Source organism: Diabrotica undecimpunctata, chromosome 3 (assembly GCF_040954645.1).
Source record: "Diabrotica undecimpunctata isolate CICGRU chromosome 3, icDiaUnde3, whole genome shotgun sequence".
Classification (NCBI taxonomy): domain Eukaryota; kingdom Metazoa; phylum Arthropoda; class Insecta; order Coleoptera; family Chrysomelidae; genus Diabrotica; species Diabrotica undecimpunctata.
The window spans coordinates 66,508,037-66,527,690 of record NC_092805.1 but is presented as its reverse complement, the minus strand read 5'-3'; the positions used below and the strand labels follow the sequence as shown (position 1 = coordinate 66,527,690).

Below are 19,654 nucleotides of genomic sequence, written 5' to 3'. Positions count from 1 at the left end.
ATCTATAGGATTTAGAGAAGATAGGTTTAGCGTTGTTTGTTTGGATTTTGTGCTTGATTTCGTTTGTGAAGGTCAGTTTGTCGCCTTCTACATAAAATATATTTGCATATTCAGTACATATATCTAGAATTAGTTCTTGTTCTTCACAATTTAGATGATCAATTCTTAGTTGTTCTTTAATTATCCGTATTCTATCTACTACGGATTCTTCAAAATCATTTCCGTTGTAGAATAGGATTGTCTCCGAATTTTTGAAAGGTGCGATTGAAATGTCTGAAAATTCGATTGTCTTCGGTATAGCATTAGCATTTAGGACGGAAGTTAAGAATTCTCCATTTTCGTCTACATGGACTAATGCATGAGGTAATCTAACTTATTCTATTTCTTGAGCTGAGAATATGGCATCTGTATTTGATAAGTTACATTTTAGTCTGCATATTTGTTCGGTCCGGCTGTCAATGGTACAGTAAAAACCATGTGGTTTACAAAAGAAACATGGTCTTCACGATATCTTAACTACAATTCTCATCATCCATTTTCCCATAAGAAGTCTGTTATTATAAGTCTTGCAGATAAATCTATACAACTAACAGATCCAAAATACAGACCAACTGCAATAAAAAAAGCAAAAGATGCCCTTCTAAAGAATGCATACCCCGAACATCTAATCTAAACTATTTTCAAATCAAGACTTAATAAATTTTATAACAACACAAATAACAATAAACCCAACAGCATCAAAACTAATTACACAACTCTTCCATATATAAAAGGTTTATCCGAACAATTAACAAATCTTTTAGCCAAACATAATATAACAGTGGCCACAAAGGCAACAACCTTTTAAATAAATATTTCACAAAACTAAAAACACAAACTCCAAAACTTAAAAAATTACATGTTGTTTACGAGATATCATGTATTAACTGTGAAGGTGTCTATATCGGTCAAACTAGTCAACTGCTTCAATCCAGAATTCGCTCTCACAAATATGACAAGAACAACGTCACTGCGCTCACAAAACATGAAAGTGAGAAGAAGCGTAAATTTGATTTTGAAAACATCAAAATTTTAAAAACGGAACAAAACAAAAAGAAGAGGGAGATATACGAATCAATAGAAATAAAAAGAAATACCAACGCAATAAATGACAAAAAAGATACACAAAACCTAAATAAAATATATTTCAATCTGATTTAAATAATAATAAATATAACACAAGGCAAGGGTTTCCTGCCGAAACGTTGATTAAAATGGAAATTAAAATCTAGTTCCATATGTAATATATATTTTATTGAACCTAAACCCAAGAAATACCAAATTTATATTAAATATAGTACGGTTCAAGAAACTCAAGTCTAATATATATATATATATATATATATATATATATATATATATATATATATATATATATATGTATATATACCAAATCACCAAAATTATTGGGTAGACAGCTTAAATGAAAGGCTAGGTGTACTTTGTTCTTCATAATCCTACATTTCGTTAGTAGTCACTAACATTATCAGGAATGCTACAATATTGTTAAAAGTTACAATGGTGAAATTAAGTATTTAAAAAAATAGAAATTTACTAGGTTGAGATTGCCGTCATAGATGTTGCATATACATACTATAAGTAGAATTTACAGGAACACTACTTAATACTGTTACATTAAAATACATGTTAAGTCCACAAATAAATCCATGAATATATATACCGGTCTGGATGAGAATGAAAGACCCTCTTTAAACACACTTTTAATGATCCTCCTTGACTAAGACCTAGTCTTAGTCAAGACATTTAGAGATCCTTATATTGTAGTCCAGCTTAGATGTTAGGAGAGGTGTAAGAGGAGAGACGGATTTATTTCACATGAAAGTAGGATTGCATCAGGGCTCAGTGGTTAGTTCTACATTTTTTCGTAAGAATCAAAATAATCAAAATCACTTAATGCAAGATTGAATAGAGGGTACGAGATGAAAACCAAAAGAGTACATGTTGGGAAACATTGTTCTGAAGCGATTTTCTTTTGGCATTTTAAACTAGTTACTATTTAAATGGGAATAAGCCACAATTAAAGGTTAAAGCACGTTTATTGACGTTTCAATTTCCACTTCGTATTTTGAGAACGATTTCCGAAGTAGAAATTGAAACGTCAATGAACGTACTTTAACCTTTAACTGTGGCTTATTCCCATTTAAATAGTAATTACTTTGGAAAACATGTGTTTGAAGTTTATTATTATTGATATTGTGCAATATAATGTAATATAATCTACTCTTTTTACTGGGAATAAGCAACAATTTTATAAGACCAATAATAATAAGTTTCAACTTTTAATATTATCATTCATTATACATCTGTTTTTAAATTCCTGAGGTGTCGTTTTTCCTAATTACATTTCTTCTTAAGTTTCTACTTTTCTAATTCCTGAGGAAAAACGACACCTCAGGAATTTAAAAACAGATGTATAATGAATGATAATATTAAAAGTTGAAACTCCGATAATAGTATTTTTAAGTTGTACTATATTTCTTCCGAGAGATAATAATTCCTCAATATTGTTGTTTCAAGGAGATCACTGTTGGTACGCCTCTGCCTGTCGCGTGCCGGCATTGGCAAAGCCTCTTGCCAAGTCGTCTACCAAAGTGATAATTTCGTGGAAGTTTCTTTAATTTTAGAACCAGACTGGCCGTGATCAAATATCATTCGTGGCGGGTAAATTCGGATGTACAATATGAGACTAGCAGTGGATCATTGGATGAATAAATAGTAATCAGGAATATTTTTGGATGACCTCCAAGTTTGATTTTTTTATTGTCCTACTCTTAAATCCATTATATATATATATATATATATATATATATATATATATATATATATATATATATATATGGATATTTTGAGTTTAGTAGTGTCAAATACTGGCTTTACTGTCTTTAAGGTTTGTTAAGCTTTTGAGTTTATTTAACTCTTTCTAAAAACATACTAAAAATTAAGACAAAAATCTACATATTGAAGTTATATCTTCAACAGGCTTACCCTTGTGAGGATTGTACTATAAAATTGGCAGAATTACTTAACATTTGACATTATATTTTCTTTCAGTCAAAACTTACCATGTCACTTCTATTTTTTATATTCATTTTAGGTTAGTTTACCAGAGGAAGTGTCTATGTTTATGCAAAACCTTCATTGCAAATTTTGACATAATATGTAAAAATGTTTCGTTTGCACTTATTAAACAATATTATATTATATTATATATAAATATATATATATATATATATATATATATATATATATAATATATATATTTTATATATATATATATATATATATATATATATATATATATATATATCTATATATATAAAATATATATTTTCTTCTTAGGGCGCCTGTCCGTTCCGAACGTTGGCGATCATTCTGGCTATGATGACTTTGTTGGTTGCTACAGATATATATATATATATATATATATATATATATATATATATATATATATATATATATATGCTCCAAACTATAGGCTCCAAACAAATGACGTAAGGGTGTATCGTGGTGCCGAATGCGGATCTGACCACTATATGGTGGTCGCAAAAATAACCATACACTACAGGAAAGTAAACAAGAACAAAATTGAACAGGAGAAGGTAGCAGCTTCCACAAAGATAAGATATAATATTGATAGCCTCAAACAAGAATCAGTACAATTCCTCTACAAACTTAGACTAGCCTCAAAACTAACTCACTTAACTCGAAGAGAAACAGCCGAAAAAGAATATCAAGATATAAAAAATTGCATTTATCAGGCGGCCAAAGAGGCATTGGGGTACGAAGAAGCTGACAAAAGAAAAAATCCTGAGTGGTGGAACGAAGAAGTAGGAAAATTAATTAAAGACAAAAAAAAAGCTTATCAAACATGGCTATCCACGAAAGACTCAGAAGACCACAGAATTTACAGCAGACTCAACAGGGAAGCAAAGAAGGAAGTCACTAAAAGAAAAAACGAAATGTGGGAAGAGAAATGCGAAGAGATGGACCGATGCTTAGGAGGAACCAAAGTGACACAAGCTTGGAAATTCATAAAAAGTATTAGAAAAGAAAGAAAAGATGAGGGAAATATAAACCTGATTCAAAATAAAAAGTGGGAAAAATATTACGAAACGCTATTAACAGAAAGTAGGCACGAATTTATGGAAAGACCTGACCATATCTCAATGACAGAAAACTCAGAGGTGCATAAGATAAACAAAGAAGAACTGAAAAAAGAATTGAAACAAATGAAAAATGGAAAAACACCCGGGCCTGGAGACATTCCCATCGAGTTGGTGAAACATGGACCGGATGCTCTTTTGGAAAGCTTAGTGAATATTTTTAATAAATGCTTAATTGAAGGCCAAACGATTCCAGACGATTGGAAGTTGGCCCACATTAGCCCCATTTATAAAAAGGGAGACAGAAAAGAATGCGGAAATTATAGAGGCATTAGCGTAACTAGCTCGCTGGGAAGGTTATATGGTCGTATACTGAAAAGAAGAATAGAAGAGGAGTATAAAGAAATTGAAGAACAAAGCGGCTTCAGAGCAGGAAGATCGTGCGTGGACAACACATTTACCCTTCAACAAGTAATTGAAAAACGAACAGCTCGAAACCTCCCTACGCATCTGGTATTTATAGATCTGGAGAAGGCTTATGATACAGTTCCTTTAAAACTCTTATTTAGTGTCTTGACGAAAACGGACCTTAGTAAAACATATCTAAAAGCAATACTGAACATCTATAAATGTCCTCAAAGCACTGTAAAAACAGGAAATACTTTCTCAAGGGTATTTACAGTAACGAAAGGCTTGAGACAAGGATGTTGTCTTTCCCCCACCCTATTCAAAATATATATCCAAGAAGCACTGCACCAGTGGAGACAAAAATGTACGGGAATGGGGTTGAAGCTTAACAACCATTATCTGACAACGCTGTTCTTTGCAGATGATCAAGTACTAATTGCAAGCTGTGAAGAAGATGCAGATTATATGCTTAGAAAGCTCAAAGATGAATACGAAAAATGGGGGATGAGTATGAATATGTCTAAAACAGAATATATGCGAATAGGCAGTGAAGACGAAGACCCGGATTTGGAAATTAGACAAATGAAAAGGTGCTACGAATACAAATATTTGGGAAGTATTATCTGCAGTAAAGGCACAACGGAACGAGATATAGACTATAGAGTGCAACAAGGCAGGAAGAGTGTTCAAATTCTGAATTCGATACTTTGGTCCAACAAAGCTACTATGAAAACTAAAATGACTATCTACAAAGTAATTGTAGAGCCCATTCTTACATATGGAGCAGAATGTTGGCAAATGACAGTAAAAGGAAAGAAAAAAGTTGACACGGTTGAAATGGACTACCTAAGAAGAGCTTGCCGTATATCAAGAGTAGAACGTATACCTAATTCTGAAATTAGAAGAAAAACAGATAGAGTACATACAACTTCTGAAAGAATAGAAACTAGACAGTTAATATGGTATGGACACGTACAGAGGATGGACGACAACAGATGGCCAAAAAGAGCTATGGAATACAATCCAAGTAATAGAAGGAAACGAGGAAGACCAGCCACGTCTTGGATACAAGGTGTTATGGAAACCATGAAAGACAGAGCCATTGATGAAGACACCTGGAGAGATAGAAAAAGATGGCGATCGAAATGCGGGAAGCGGCAGAAGCTGTAGGATCCCCGCTTATATATATATATATATATATATATATATATATATATATATATATATATATATATATATATATATATATATATATATATATATATCTCATCATCATCATCATCATCATCATCATCATCATCATCATCATCATCATCATCATCATCATCATCATCATCAGGATTACAGCTCGTTATAAGCCAAAGCCTTCTTCAGAACAATCTTCCATTCGCCCCTGTCTCTGGTAACTCTTCCCCATGCTTTTACTCCAATGGATTTTAGGTCATCCTCTATGTTATCTTGATACCTAAGTTTTGGTCTTCCTCTTAATTTTTCTGGGTAGTTTTGGGGTTTTAATATGTTTCCTTAAGCCATAATAGCACTTATTGGCAAGCACTATTCTTCTTTTAATTTCTTCGCTGACATTGTTGTCTTTGGTCAGCAGCGAGCCCAGGTAGACAAAGGTGTTCACACCTTCCAGTTCCAGATCATCAATTAATAGTCTAGGTATCTGGTTGCCTAATCTAGTACAATACATATACTTAGTTTTCTATGCGTTTATTTTTAAACCCATTCGAAGTGCAGACGCCCTTAGTGATCGATCAGAGATCGTGTATATATATATATATATATATATATATATATATATATATATATATATATATATTGAGATGATATTAAATATAGGAGAAAGAAAGATAGTGATTAAAGAAATAATTTATAAGTTATATATTAGAGCATATTAAAAAAAGGATTTATATGAGGGCATTCTTAAGGAATTCACATAATAATAAGTTAACAAGTGTTTTATTTTGCAATGTAATTGTTTATTTTTATAATTATGATATTGTAAATATATTTGTGTGCACCATCTTTGTAGGCAACCAAATATACATTGAAGTATATTTGGTTATGGATTCAAAATAGTGTCATTTATTAATTTAAAATGTTTAATTTATATATAAATTTATATTCTGATCTGAAAAGCCTAAATTTCCATAAAATTCTCAGTTAGAATAGTAATCTTCTAGATAGAATAAAATAGAATTATCTAGAAATATAAAATAAGACGTCAATAGAAAGAATTTAACCTTTGTTCGCAGTAGAATCTTCGCGGACATGGTAATGTCTATGAAATAGAAGCATTCGAATATATTTTATTTCAAGAATATTTGTGAACATTAAAAATGATATAAATATGATGTGATTTGGATTCAAAATAGTCAGATGTTCAATATAGCAGTCAGTAAAGTCAGATGTTAATAATATAGTCAGTTAGTATAGTTCAGTCGTTCAGTAAAGATAATCAGTTATCAGTGATTCATTATATTAGATGAAGATTAAGAAACAGAATTAAAAGAGTATTAATTGAAGATTAAAAATTATATTATGGTGATTGGAGAATGGAAGAGAGTATTAATTGAAAATTAAAATTATATAATGTATATGGTGATTGGAGATTGATAGAGAAAAAAAGATTATTAGAAAGAAGAATAAATAGAAAAGAAGAAAGAACAACATTTTATCGATTTATAAATACTATTAAGAAGAAAAATATTCTAAAATAGTGGAAGCTGATAATTAAAACATTGTGGTGTATTTGGCAAGGCAAGTTTACAAAAGAAAGATAACCGAGGCTGACAACGAAGACATTGAGTGGTGATTAAAATCTTTATTGTGGAAAACAGTTTTATTTAGGCATTCAGTGACAGAAAGGTACCAAATTTTGTTAATATAATTTAATTAGTGTCATAAGAATTTCAATTTAAAGATAGTTTGTTTTAAATTTAAATTTAGATAGCTTAGCAATGAATGTATATATACACTCCAGTTTGCTGATGACCAAGTAGTACTAGCGACCGGCAGGGAAGACATGCAGTACATGCGTAGAAAACTGATAGAAGAATATAACGACTGGGGAATGAATGTCAATACAACAAAAACCAAATATCTTTGTATTGTATTGGAAACGAGTCAGATAACATAGACCTCGAAAACGGACAACATATTTCCTGCTGTCAGAGCTATGACTACTTGGGTGTTGCCTTTGACAATACAGGAACTGATACACGGGAAATATAAAAACAAATCACTCGAGCAAAGAAAGTCTTAGGATGTCTCAATGGTATACTGTGGAGTAAAGAGATAACGAAAGGAAGAAAATTTAATATATATGAGACCATGATTAAAACTACTCTTCTTTATGGCGCTGAAACATGGAGAATTAGTAAAATGAACAAAAAGCGAATAGAAGCAGTAGAGATGGAAGCAATGAGAAGATCTTTAGGTATTTCCAGACGAGACCGAATCAGAAATGATGTAATAAAACAACGTATGGGAATAGAAGGAAATATAACTCAAGATATAGAGAAGAAACAATTAAGGTGGTATGGGCATGTTCAACGGATGCCAGCAACAAGACTCCCCAAAAAAGTAATAGAATGGCAACCGATAGGTAGACGGAAAAGAGGAAGACCCAGATTAGAATGGAAACACGGCGTGAACAAGTCCATGAGCGAAAGAAATTTAACATCAAACGACTGCGAAGATAGGAAGATATGGTGTTTAGGTATCGGACAACGTCGAAAGACGTTCTAAACCGATGTATATATATATATATATATATATATATATATATATATATATATTGTTTTAAATTTACATTGTCTATATAATTTAATTAGTGTCATAAGAATTTCAATTTAAAGATAGTTTGTGTCTATATTAGATATATATGTGTGTTTCATAATAATTATAATAAAGATCATTTCAAAAAGTGCTTACAAACTAATTCTTTGAGAACCGCGATAAAAACCCTATATATATATATATATATATATATATATATACATGTTATTTAAAAACACTCATTGCTCATAAAGCTATACACCAACAAAACATCATTACAATATATATATATATATATATATATATATATATATATATATATATATATATATATATCGAAACTCCGAACAACAAACAAGGAGCAAATGGAGCAAATAAATTTTAGGTTCCCACGTGACGTAGCTTCGCGGCCGAACCAAATTTAGCAACGACAATCGGCATACAGTCTCTGTATCGTGATATAAAATAAAATTAATTCTTCAACACATTTTCCAAACATTATTTAAAGAACCTAACATTGGTTATGGGCCCAGAAAGAGTAATATGTTAAAAAGTTTATTTTCAGTGTGAAGCTTGTGAGGTTAAGTTTCTGAAAAATAAGTTCTGCCGGTAGGCGTTGGCGTGATGTGTGGTAATAATAAAAAAATAAAATAAAGTTAATAAGTATGAAAAATCGACACGGATTATTCCTTTTAATGGAAGTGGATTTGATAATTGGAAGTCTCGTCTGTATTCTGTGTTGAAAGCAATGGAGTTAAATGCTGTCTTACATGAGGTACCGGCTAGTACCCGAGATGATGATTGGAATAAGAAAAATCATAAAGCCTGTATGGTGATAATTCAAAGTGTGGCAGACTCCCACTTAGAGTATGTAAAAGAAACAGAAGTTGCCCTTGAAATGATAACCAAATTAGAAGTCATTTTTAGCAAGAAAGGTATGTGCTCTAAATTTTATTTACTGAAGGAATTAATAAATCTAAAATATATCTATGGTACTGATTTGCAAGAACATTTTACAAAGTGTGATCGTATTTTTCGAAAGCTTAAAAGTCTGGGAAGCTATTTTGAAGAGTCAGATATTGCATGTTTTTTGTTGCTATCCATGCCACATGATTTTGAGGGGATAGTCACAGCTATACAAACTCTATCCGAAGCAGACCTGAAGGTTGAATTTGTAAAGAGTAGGCTATTAGAATTCAGCTCAAATAAAAATAAAAATGTAACTAAAGTTATGCCATCATCATTTAGTGTGACTCAAAAAGGTGTTAAATGCGTTAAGATGGGCCATTTAAAGAATGTTTGTGGTATAAAATGTCATACATGTAACAAAATGTGACACAAATCAAAAAACAGCTATCTGAATAAAATCAGACAAAATCAAGTTAACAATAGGGCAAATTTGGCTGAAGAGTTATGTAATAATCAAAGCAGTGATATTCAGACATCATCGCAATCTGTTGCATTCTGTGCTTCGAGTGAGTATTTGTCAAAACCTAGTAAAATAGAATGGTACGCTGATTCAGGAGCTACACATCATTATATTAATGATAGCTCAAACCTAATAAACAAAAGACACTTTATGGAGCCAAGGTCAATACAGTTAGCAGAAAAAGGAAAGTTTATGGAGGCAACCTGTGTCGGGGACTTAAAAGTGATAAGTGAAGTGAATAACAAAGAAGCTGTTATTACTATTAAAAATGTGCTGTGTGTACCTGGTTTACGAGCAAATTTGTTATCAATATCAACAATTGAAAAAGCTGGTTTTGAAATAAAATGTTTTAATAATAAAATTGTCATTTAAAGAGGTAACTGTATTTATACTGAAGGTAATAGAAGTAATAATCTTTATAAAATCATTTTTAAGCATTGTAATTCTGATTATGCAAACTTAGCTGTTGGTCATTAAAAAAAGCTTTAGCAGCAAAGGTATGGCCATTTAAATTATAATTCATTGTTACAAATAAAAAATAAAAATTTGGTTAATGGCATGCAGTTTGCAGGTTCAGAAAATCATGGGTTGTGTGATATCTGTGTAAAATCAAACAAAAGTGTTTGCCATATTTTTCAAAAAGTAAAAAATCAAGTAGAGTTCTGGAAATGATACATACAGATATTTGCGGTCCTATTACACCAGTATGACATAATGGTAATAGTTATTTTGTAACTTTTGTAGATGATTACTCAAGGTTTGTCATGGTGTATGTAATTAAACATAAAAATGAGGTATTTAACTGTATAAAAAATTATGAAGCAAAGGTAACATCTTTGTTTTGTGGTAAGAAAATTGCTAAAATTAAATGTGATAATGAAGGTGAGTATAGATCAAAAGGTTTTGTAGATTTTTGTTCACAAAAGGGCATTCAAATTTTATATACTCCACCATATACTCCACAACTCAATGGTGTAGCAGAAAGAATGAACCAAACATTGATGGATAGAGCAAGATCCATGATTAATCAGGCAAATATAGACAAGTCATTCTGGGAAGAGGCAGTGCTTGTATCAGCCTGTATAAACAACAGAACACAATCATGTTTGAATAAAGAAAAAACTCCTTATGAGTTATGGCTAAATAAGAAGCCAAATGTTAGCAATATGCGAGTTTTTGAATGTATAGCTTATGCAAGAATTCCAGATTCTCTTAGAACAAAACTGGACGATAAAGGTTTGAAGTGCAGATTTATCGGCTATACTGAAAATGGATATAAACTATGGAACGAAAATATAAATAAAGTTGTTCACAGTAGAAATGTCATATTTGATGAGAACAGTTTTAAATATTTTCCAGAAGATGATTGGGAAAATGTTAATGGCATCAGAGATGAAATTGCAAAAGGGAAGATAGAAGAGACAAATTAAATAACAGAAACAGAATATGTTTTATAAGATATGGAGCAAAATGCTAGATCAAAAAGACAAGCTAGGTTACCTGCTAAATTCGTTGATTATGAAATAGACATAAGCTGTTTAGCATTACTGAGTGAGTTCTCAGATGTTCCTCAATCATACTATCAAGCACAACAAAGTTCGAATTTGAATAATTGGGAAAATGCTATTGATGATGAACTCAATGCTTTAAAAGATAATAATACATGGGAATTGGTAGAAAAACCAGAAAAAGAAAATGTTATTGGAAACAGATGGGTATTTAGAGTCAAGGATGATGAAAAAGTAAAATGTTTATATAAAGCAAGATTAGTTGCTAGAGGATTTGAACAACGTGATTTTGGTGAGTTTGGTCAAATTCATGCTCCAGTTGCAAAACTTTCAACTCTAAGAATATTATTGGCTATTTGCAATAACTATAATTTGGAATTAGAACAACTGGATTTTAAAAATGCCTTTTTACATAGTAATATCAAAGAAAAACTTTTTATCAAAATTACAGAAGGATTAAAAGTATCAGAAGAGGACATAAGTAAGGTTTGTCTGTTAAAACGGACAATCTATGGTTTAAAACAAGCTCCAAAGGCATGGAATGAAACACTTAATTGTTTTATGTTAAATTTAAAGTTTAAAAGATCAAAATCTGATTACTGTTAATACAGTTTTCTTGATCAAAATGTAAGATGTTATCTTCTTCTGTATGTTGACGATATCTTAATTGCTTGTAACAATATTGAATTTTCAACTTTCTTGAAGGCAAAACTCTGTGAAACATTTAAAATTAAAAAATAAATCAATGACATATTTAAATTTTTAGGCATTAGAATTATTAGAGATTTAGAAAATAGGACTATTTGTATAGATCAGCTATCTGCGATAAAAATGTTAAGTAAAAGGTTCAATGTAGAAAATTTTAAAAATTTCAAAACACCAATAAAAAAGAATTTAAATTTAAAAAGAAATGTTGAAGAAAATAAAATGACAAAATTACCTTATAATACCATAACTACTAATAGGAAGTCTTCTGTATGTAATAATGGGAACAAGACCAGGTATATGTTTTACTATTAGCTATTTTGGTCAGTTTCAAGACTGTGCAACAGATGAACATTTTAAACATCTTTTAAGAGTTCTAAAATATCTAAAAACTACTGTCAGTTATAAGTTGTATTTTTACTGTACTTCTGATAGCTTGGTAGCTTATACAGATGCTGACTGGGCTAATAACGTTATTGATAGAAAATCCATAAGTGGATACTGTTTTAAAATATTTGGTAATTTAATTTCTTGGAGTTCCAAAAAACAAACATTTGTAACTTTATCAAGCACGGAATCAAAGTTTGTAGCAGTTTGCACTGCATCATGTGAATGATGCGAATGATGAATATATATTAAAAATTTGTTGTCAGATTTAGAAATTAATATACAATTGCCAGTTTGTTTGTTTGAAGACAACCAAAGCACTATTAAATTAGTTCACAACTTTGAGAATAACAGGAGAGGCAAACATATAGATGTTAAACTGCATTTTGTGTTGGACTTAGTAAATAGTAACATGTTAGAATATATTCCTACAGATAGGCAACTGGCAGATGTGTTCACTAAAGCATTAAGTGGTAAAAAATTTCAAAATTTGTCAAAATGTTAAATTTAGTAGTTTAGTTTAGAGTTTTTATTTCAAATGCTACATTTTACAGGTTTGAGGGAGGCTATCTATTAAGAGTGCACCTTCAAAAATGATTAGTTTTATTGATTTTAAACATATCAAAAGCAAAATATACGTAATAATAATATAATTTATAAACAAGTTTAACGCATAAGTAATCCTTTAAATATTAAATTTATCACAATTATAAAGGGAATACTTAGTCGGAAAATGTCGCCTGTCAAAATTTTCAATGTGTTTTAAATGTATCCATTTTTTTTTTCAAATCCTGAGAAAACTAATAAATATTTTTAAACAATTTAAACGTCGAATGAAAGATTATGTTATTACCAAGGGCTAAAAGTCTAAAAACTTCTATAGTGTTTATTAGTAAGTTACAGGGGCGAAAAAAAAAAAGAAAATTCAGTGACTTTAATTTGAAGTATCTCATTCCAAAGAAACTTTTTGGTTATTCTAAGGGACTTTTGGTCCTCGGTCATAATGCAATCTTTTATTTTGCATTTAATTTTTTTAAAAATATTTTTAAAACACATTGAACATTTTGACAGGTGACATTTTGCGCCTTTGCCCTTAAATTAAATAATTAGCTTGTCAATACATTATATAAAATATAGCTTTCATAGAAAAAACTTTTGACTAATCCATGATTATTTTATTTTTAGAAGAAAACACTGAGAGAAGTGAACTAGATGATGAATATTATTGGGATGGTTATGATTCTGAAAAAGATCCGCCTTACGTTAATTCAGAAAATGACTCGGATAGCGACGAAACTCTCAAAACAACTCAAAATTTGGTACCACGTAGTTCATCGGATCATATAACCGCTGAAAGTATACAGTTAACGTGTGAACTAAACTCTTCTGAAGTAAATAACATCCACAATGAAGACACTGTCGTATGTCAACAGGTACCACAAGTGTTAAAGAAATACTCCAGAAAACTAAGGAAAGAGAGAACTTTAAAACGACATTTGGGTCAGGAATATGCTACAGCACAGGGAAAAATTCAAAGAAAGCGCGTAATGAAAGACTTAAAAAACTGCGGATTAAAATGCAAAGAATGGTTATCTGAAGAACTGAGAAGTGACATTTTTAAAGAATATTGGGGACTAGGAAGTTATGAAAAGAATCAATATTTTATAGCAAACTGCATCACGTCAGGCGAAGTTGAAACACGTAGAAAAAAAAAGGAAGGAAGTTCAAAGGAAAAAAACATAACTTTCACCTATTTTTTCAAATAAATGTACAGCGGTGTAGGACCTGTAAACAATGTTTCCAATTAACTTTGGATGAAACTGATAAATTTATACAAAGTACCCTGAGAAACAAATCGAATAGTGTAACCGGAATGTACATGCAAGATAAAAGAGGAAAACACACACCTACTAACAAAACTTCTGACGTCAGGTTACAAGAAGTTATTGCTCATATAAATTCATTTCCTAAATATGAGAGCCATTACACGAGGCGGGTCAATAATAAACAGTATCTAAACTCAGATCTCAATTTGACGAAAATGTACCAACTTTACTTAGAGATGTGTCAAAACCCAGTAGGACGAACTATATATGAAAGAGAATTTCATAAACTTAATCTTAAGTTTAAGGTCTCTAAAACAGGCGTCTGTCATACCTGTGAAGAATTAAGCATGAGAATCGCTGTTACTAAAGACACGGAAGAAATGAGCCAGTTGATGATCTCTCAAACAACACACCACCTTGATGCAGACTTAGCTTATAAATATAAGAAGTTGGATAAAGAGAAGGCCAAGCAAGATACCTCATTTGGCTGTTACACTTTTGATCTTCAGCAGTGCCTGCCAACGCCGTTTTTGGAAACTTCTGTTTCTTTTTATAAGAGAAAGTACTGGACTTACAATTTAACGGTACATAACTATGCTTCAGGAGCAGCTTCCTGTTATATCTGGCATGAATCAATCGCTCACCATGGTGAAAATGAGATTGATTGCTCCTTGTCTTTTCAAGGAAATAATGAACCTGCCACCTGAAGTCACTAAAATAACCTTTTACTCAGATACATGTGCAGGGCAGAATAAAAATTTCCACGTAGCTGCCATGTTCATGTCAGTCATGCAAATGAAAAGCTCAATAAATGAGATCAATCATAAATTTATGATCTCTGGGCATTTACACATGGAATGCGATGTTGACCATTCCCTTATTGAAAAACAGAAAAAAAAATCGGGAATAAAAATTGTTCATCCTCATGATTGGGCAACTCTCATTAGATGTACAAACAAAAAACGTCCATTTAAGGTCAATGAATTAACTTCAGATGACTTCTATGATTTTGCTGCTTTATTAAGAACAACGTTTGTAAAGAAGCAAAAAAATGTTGATAGAGAGTTGTTCAAATTGCAGAAATGTCGTTGACTGCAATACAGAAAAAAATATGCTACAATATTTTATAAGAGTTCTCTGGAAGAGTCAGAAAATTTTATGGAAATTAATTTTACTAGTAGAGGTCGACAAAGTGCAATAGAACTAAAGAAAAAGTATGATGGGTTAATACCTACAGCTCTTGAAAAAAAGCAACATCTTCTAGATCTCTTACCGCTCGTACCAGAAGTATACAAAAATTTTTATCAAGAACTGCCAACTACAAGTATGAACGATAAGGACCCAGATTTAGAGGAGTTTGTTTCTGATGACGAATAACTTCATCATAGTTATATTATAATTTAAAAACTAAATATTACTGTTATTAGAATGTAAACTTATGTATTTAATATGATTAAAATATCTGGTCAAAAAAACTTAAGTATTTTATTCTGTGATCCAAAGGACTTAAGTCAGATCAAACTTTATTATTTTACAATATTTCATATTAAATCCTAGTATGTATTGTAAATAAGCTATTTTTGACCCATATGTGCTGACAAAATATTTAATTAGGATAAAAATAGATTTAGCATGTTTCATCAAATCTTTAAAAAAATTTTCTGCAATATTCCATTTACTAACTTAAGTCCTTTTGCCCTAACACGATATATATATATATATATATATATATATATATATATATATATATATATATATATATATATATTTGCTATTTTATAAAAATTTAAATAAAAAAATAATAGGAAGTGAGCAATAGTAATGATTTCAATACTTAAAAAATTAACTTTCTAACATACTCACCCTTCTATTATCACTAATTCTCTTAATACCATTATTCTCGCCTGTGCCAGGGGTGTTAGGTGAAGGCAACATGCTATTTCCTTGAATCGTACTAGTACTAGTGACCGCATTCGTCGTAGTAACCATCGTAATCTTACTAAATCACGAAACTGCACTAACTACTCCTCTCACCGGCTTAATGACAACTGATTACTGACTGATTGCATTGCCTGTCGCACGCTCCGCTCCTTTTCCTACTACTAGAGACTACTACTCAAAACGATCGGTGAGAATGGAATACTGCCGCATGCCGCATTGCAAAGTTATGCGGGAAAAAAATTTGGTCCTTCATTGTATCACGATCCAGCATCCTACTGAAATTGCGACGTTGTCGATACCAATTTTTATCTATGAAGGCAATACTTGTAAATGTTTAAAAACATACATTCAATTAGCGTATAAAAGTGTATGGTATCATATTAACATATATAATTGTATGGTATCAACAACTTTCATTCAATTTAGAACTACACGCAATAATAAGAAAAACTTGTCAATTAAACGATTTTTTTATTACACACACACACGCACACACACACACACACACACACACACACACACACACACACACACACACACACATGCATGTATGTGTGTACATATATATATATATATATATATATATATATATATATATATATATATATATATATATATATATATATATATATATATATATACATATATATATATATATATATATATATATATATATATATATATATGCATGTATATATATAATATAAAATTCGTATTTCTTGGGTTTAGGTTCAATAAAATATATATTACATGTGGAACTAAATATTATTTTCCATAGTAATCAACGTTTCGGCAGACTCTTGCCTTTGTCAAGATTCTAAAATGTACATGTATAAGGACAAACAGTTATTGTAAAATATGTATATATATATATGACTTACCAAAACGTAAAACGGGACATAGACATTAATGAACTGACAAATAAAAGTCGATATCTGATATCTCATGGTTTACTGTCATTAGTACCTGTATAATTATTTTTATATGAGCGTATCATTGATGTTTTTGAAAAAGGTAAAGTGGAGATATGTTATGACTTTAAGAGTGACTTTTGTTGCTTTCCCCTCTCCTCTCTCAATAAAACCTCCCTTCCTGTTGACATCAAAAAATCTGTAATTCCTCGTGAAAAGTCTTCAAGAACACTTCAAATATATGGTCTTCCCAAAATTCACAAACCCGATATTCCTCTACGTCCCATTGTCAGTGCATACAACTGCCCTACACAACCATTGGCCAAGTATTTGGCCAAAACTCTACAACCTTTCCTGTGCCAAATTGTACGTGACAAATAAATGGTGCCTCAATGGGCTCCCCTCTATCTCCAGTGATTGCCAATATCTTTATGGAAGACTTCGAGACCTGAGCACAATCCATATCAATGCTCAAGCCCACATGTTGGCTACGATATGTTGACGATACATTCGTCATTTGGCCCCATGGCAGGGATGCTTTGGTGTCTTTTCAAACCCATCTGAATGGTATACATCCTAGTATCCAGTTCACAATGGAGATGGAAACTGATTTATCCTACCGTTTCTCGGTGTTTTTATAAAGAAAAACCAATCCCAAGGTGTTCATTACTCTGTCTATCGAAAACCCACACATACCAATCGTTACTTGCATACCAACTCTCACCACCCACCTTCACAAATTAATTCAGTCATTAATACCCTTGTCTCCAAATCAATACGCCTTTCCGATGATGCAAGTAGATGCGCTGAGCTCTCTTGTTTAAAACAAGCCCTCATCCAAAACTGTTCCGAAACCATCCAAAACCGCGAAAATCACATCAATAGGAGCATCCACAGACATCAATCTCACACTCAATCTCAATCCAAAGACTCAGACCCTTATCATACGAAAGCTTGTCTTCCTTATATCAAAGGTGTTACTGACAAAATCGACAAAATTCTTAAACCAAGAGGAATAAAAACAATATTTACCCCCCAACAGAAACTTTCATCTCTGGTCCGATCAATCAAAGACAATATTCCAAATGAACAGCACGGAGTTTATGAAATTCCTTATGCAGACTGTCCCCGATCCTATATAGGCCAAACAAATCGTAGAATTCAAAATAGGATTTATGAACATTCCATTTCTGTTCGCAATTCCGATTCAATTTCAGGTCTTGGTCAACACCGTCTTCATACAGGTTACAAAATTGATTTTGAAAACTCCAGAACCATAGCCCCCATCCGCTTCTATAAACCAAGAATTATCCGAGAAGCCATAGAAATAGAAAAAAGACCAAATTGCCTTAACAAAAGAGATGACGCCATACGGTTACCTTCCACATGGAGACCTCTCATAAAGAAAATATCGCCTCCCATCCTCGAATCAAACTCCCACCGTCGGAAATATTCGCGCCAACTCTCGCGCCAACCCCCACCTAGGCCACGTCACCATCGACGGTATAAACGAAACGTCCCCTGGTCCCAGCCGTAGTAGTGCAGTGACTAGTGAGTGTAGTAGTGTCTGGGGGCTCGGGAGACTGAGATCTCGGATGCTCTGAAGAAGACATCAGAGAAGATGTCGAAAGCTCGGCTCAATGGGTATCGACGCGGTTCAACCCGGAAGACTGGTGAGTTTAATATTAATTTTTATAATAGTAATAATCTTAGTTCTAGGTTTAATTGTACTAACCGCGGAAATCTTTCCAAACATATATATATATATATATATATATATATATATATATATATATATATATATATATATATTAAACCTAGAGCTAATATTACTATGTATTATGAAAATTAATATTAAACTCACCAGTCTTCCGGGTTGAACCGCGTCGATATTCATTGGGCCGAGCTTTCGATATCCTCTCTGGTGTCTTCTTCAGGGTTTCCGAGGTCTCAGTCTCCCGAGCCCCCAGACACTACTACACTCACTACTCACTTCTAGTTCACTACTACGACTGGGACCAGGAGACGGTTCATTTATACCGTCGATGGTGACGTGGCCTAGGTGGGGGTTAAGGTGGGTAATGGCGCGGGAGTTGGCCTGAACATTTCCGACAGTGGGATTTTGATTAGAGGATGGAGGGGGCGATATTTTCTTTATGAGAGGTCTCCATGTAGAAGGTAACCTTACGGCGTCATCTCTTTTATTAAGGCAATTTGGTCTTTTTTCTATCCGCGGAAATCTTTCGGAACATACATATATATATATATATATATATATATATATATATATATATATATATATATATATATATATATATATATATATATATATATATATATATATATATATATATATATTATATATACATATATATATATATATATATATATATATATTATATATACATATATATATATATATATATATATATATATATATATATATATATATATATATATATACATTTATACATTTATTATACATTTGTTATTTCCGGACCGTGAATTTTTAAGTAGAAGCTTTTTAATTCCTGGATTTGTCGGTTGTTATAAATAAAACAGTTAATTATTGCTTACTTAAACGTTTTGG

The 19,654-nt window shown here is 31.6% G+C and overlaps 1 protein-coding gene across 1 annotated transcript in view; it reads right to left on the bottom strand.

Annotated features, from left to right (window-relative positions):
• hry (bHLH transcriptional repressor hairy) overlaps positions 1-16,385 on the bottom strand; it is a 41,545-nt gene extending 25,160 nt beyond the window's left edge. The window contains exon 1 of the mRNA XM_072526033.1: positions 16,076-16,385. Coding sequence (XP_072382134.1) covers positions 16,076-16,201 — 126 coding nt within the window. The 5' untranslated portion in view covers positions 16,202-16,385. The remainder of the gene's footprint in view (positions 1-16,075) is intronic.
• Positions 16,386-19,654: the final 3,269 nt, after the last annotated feature.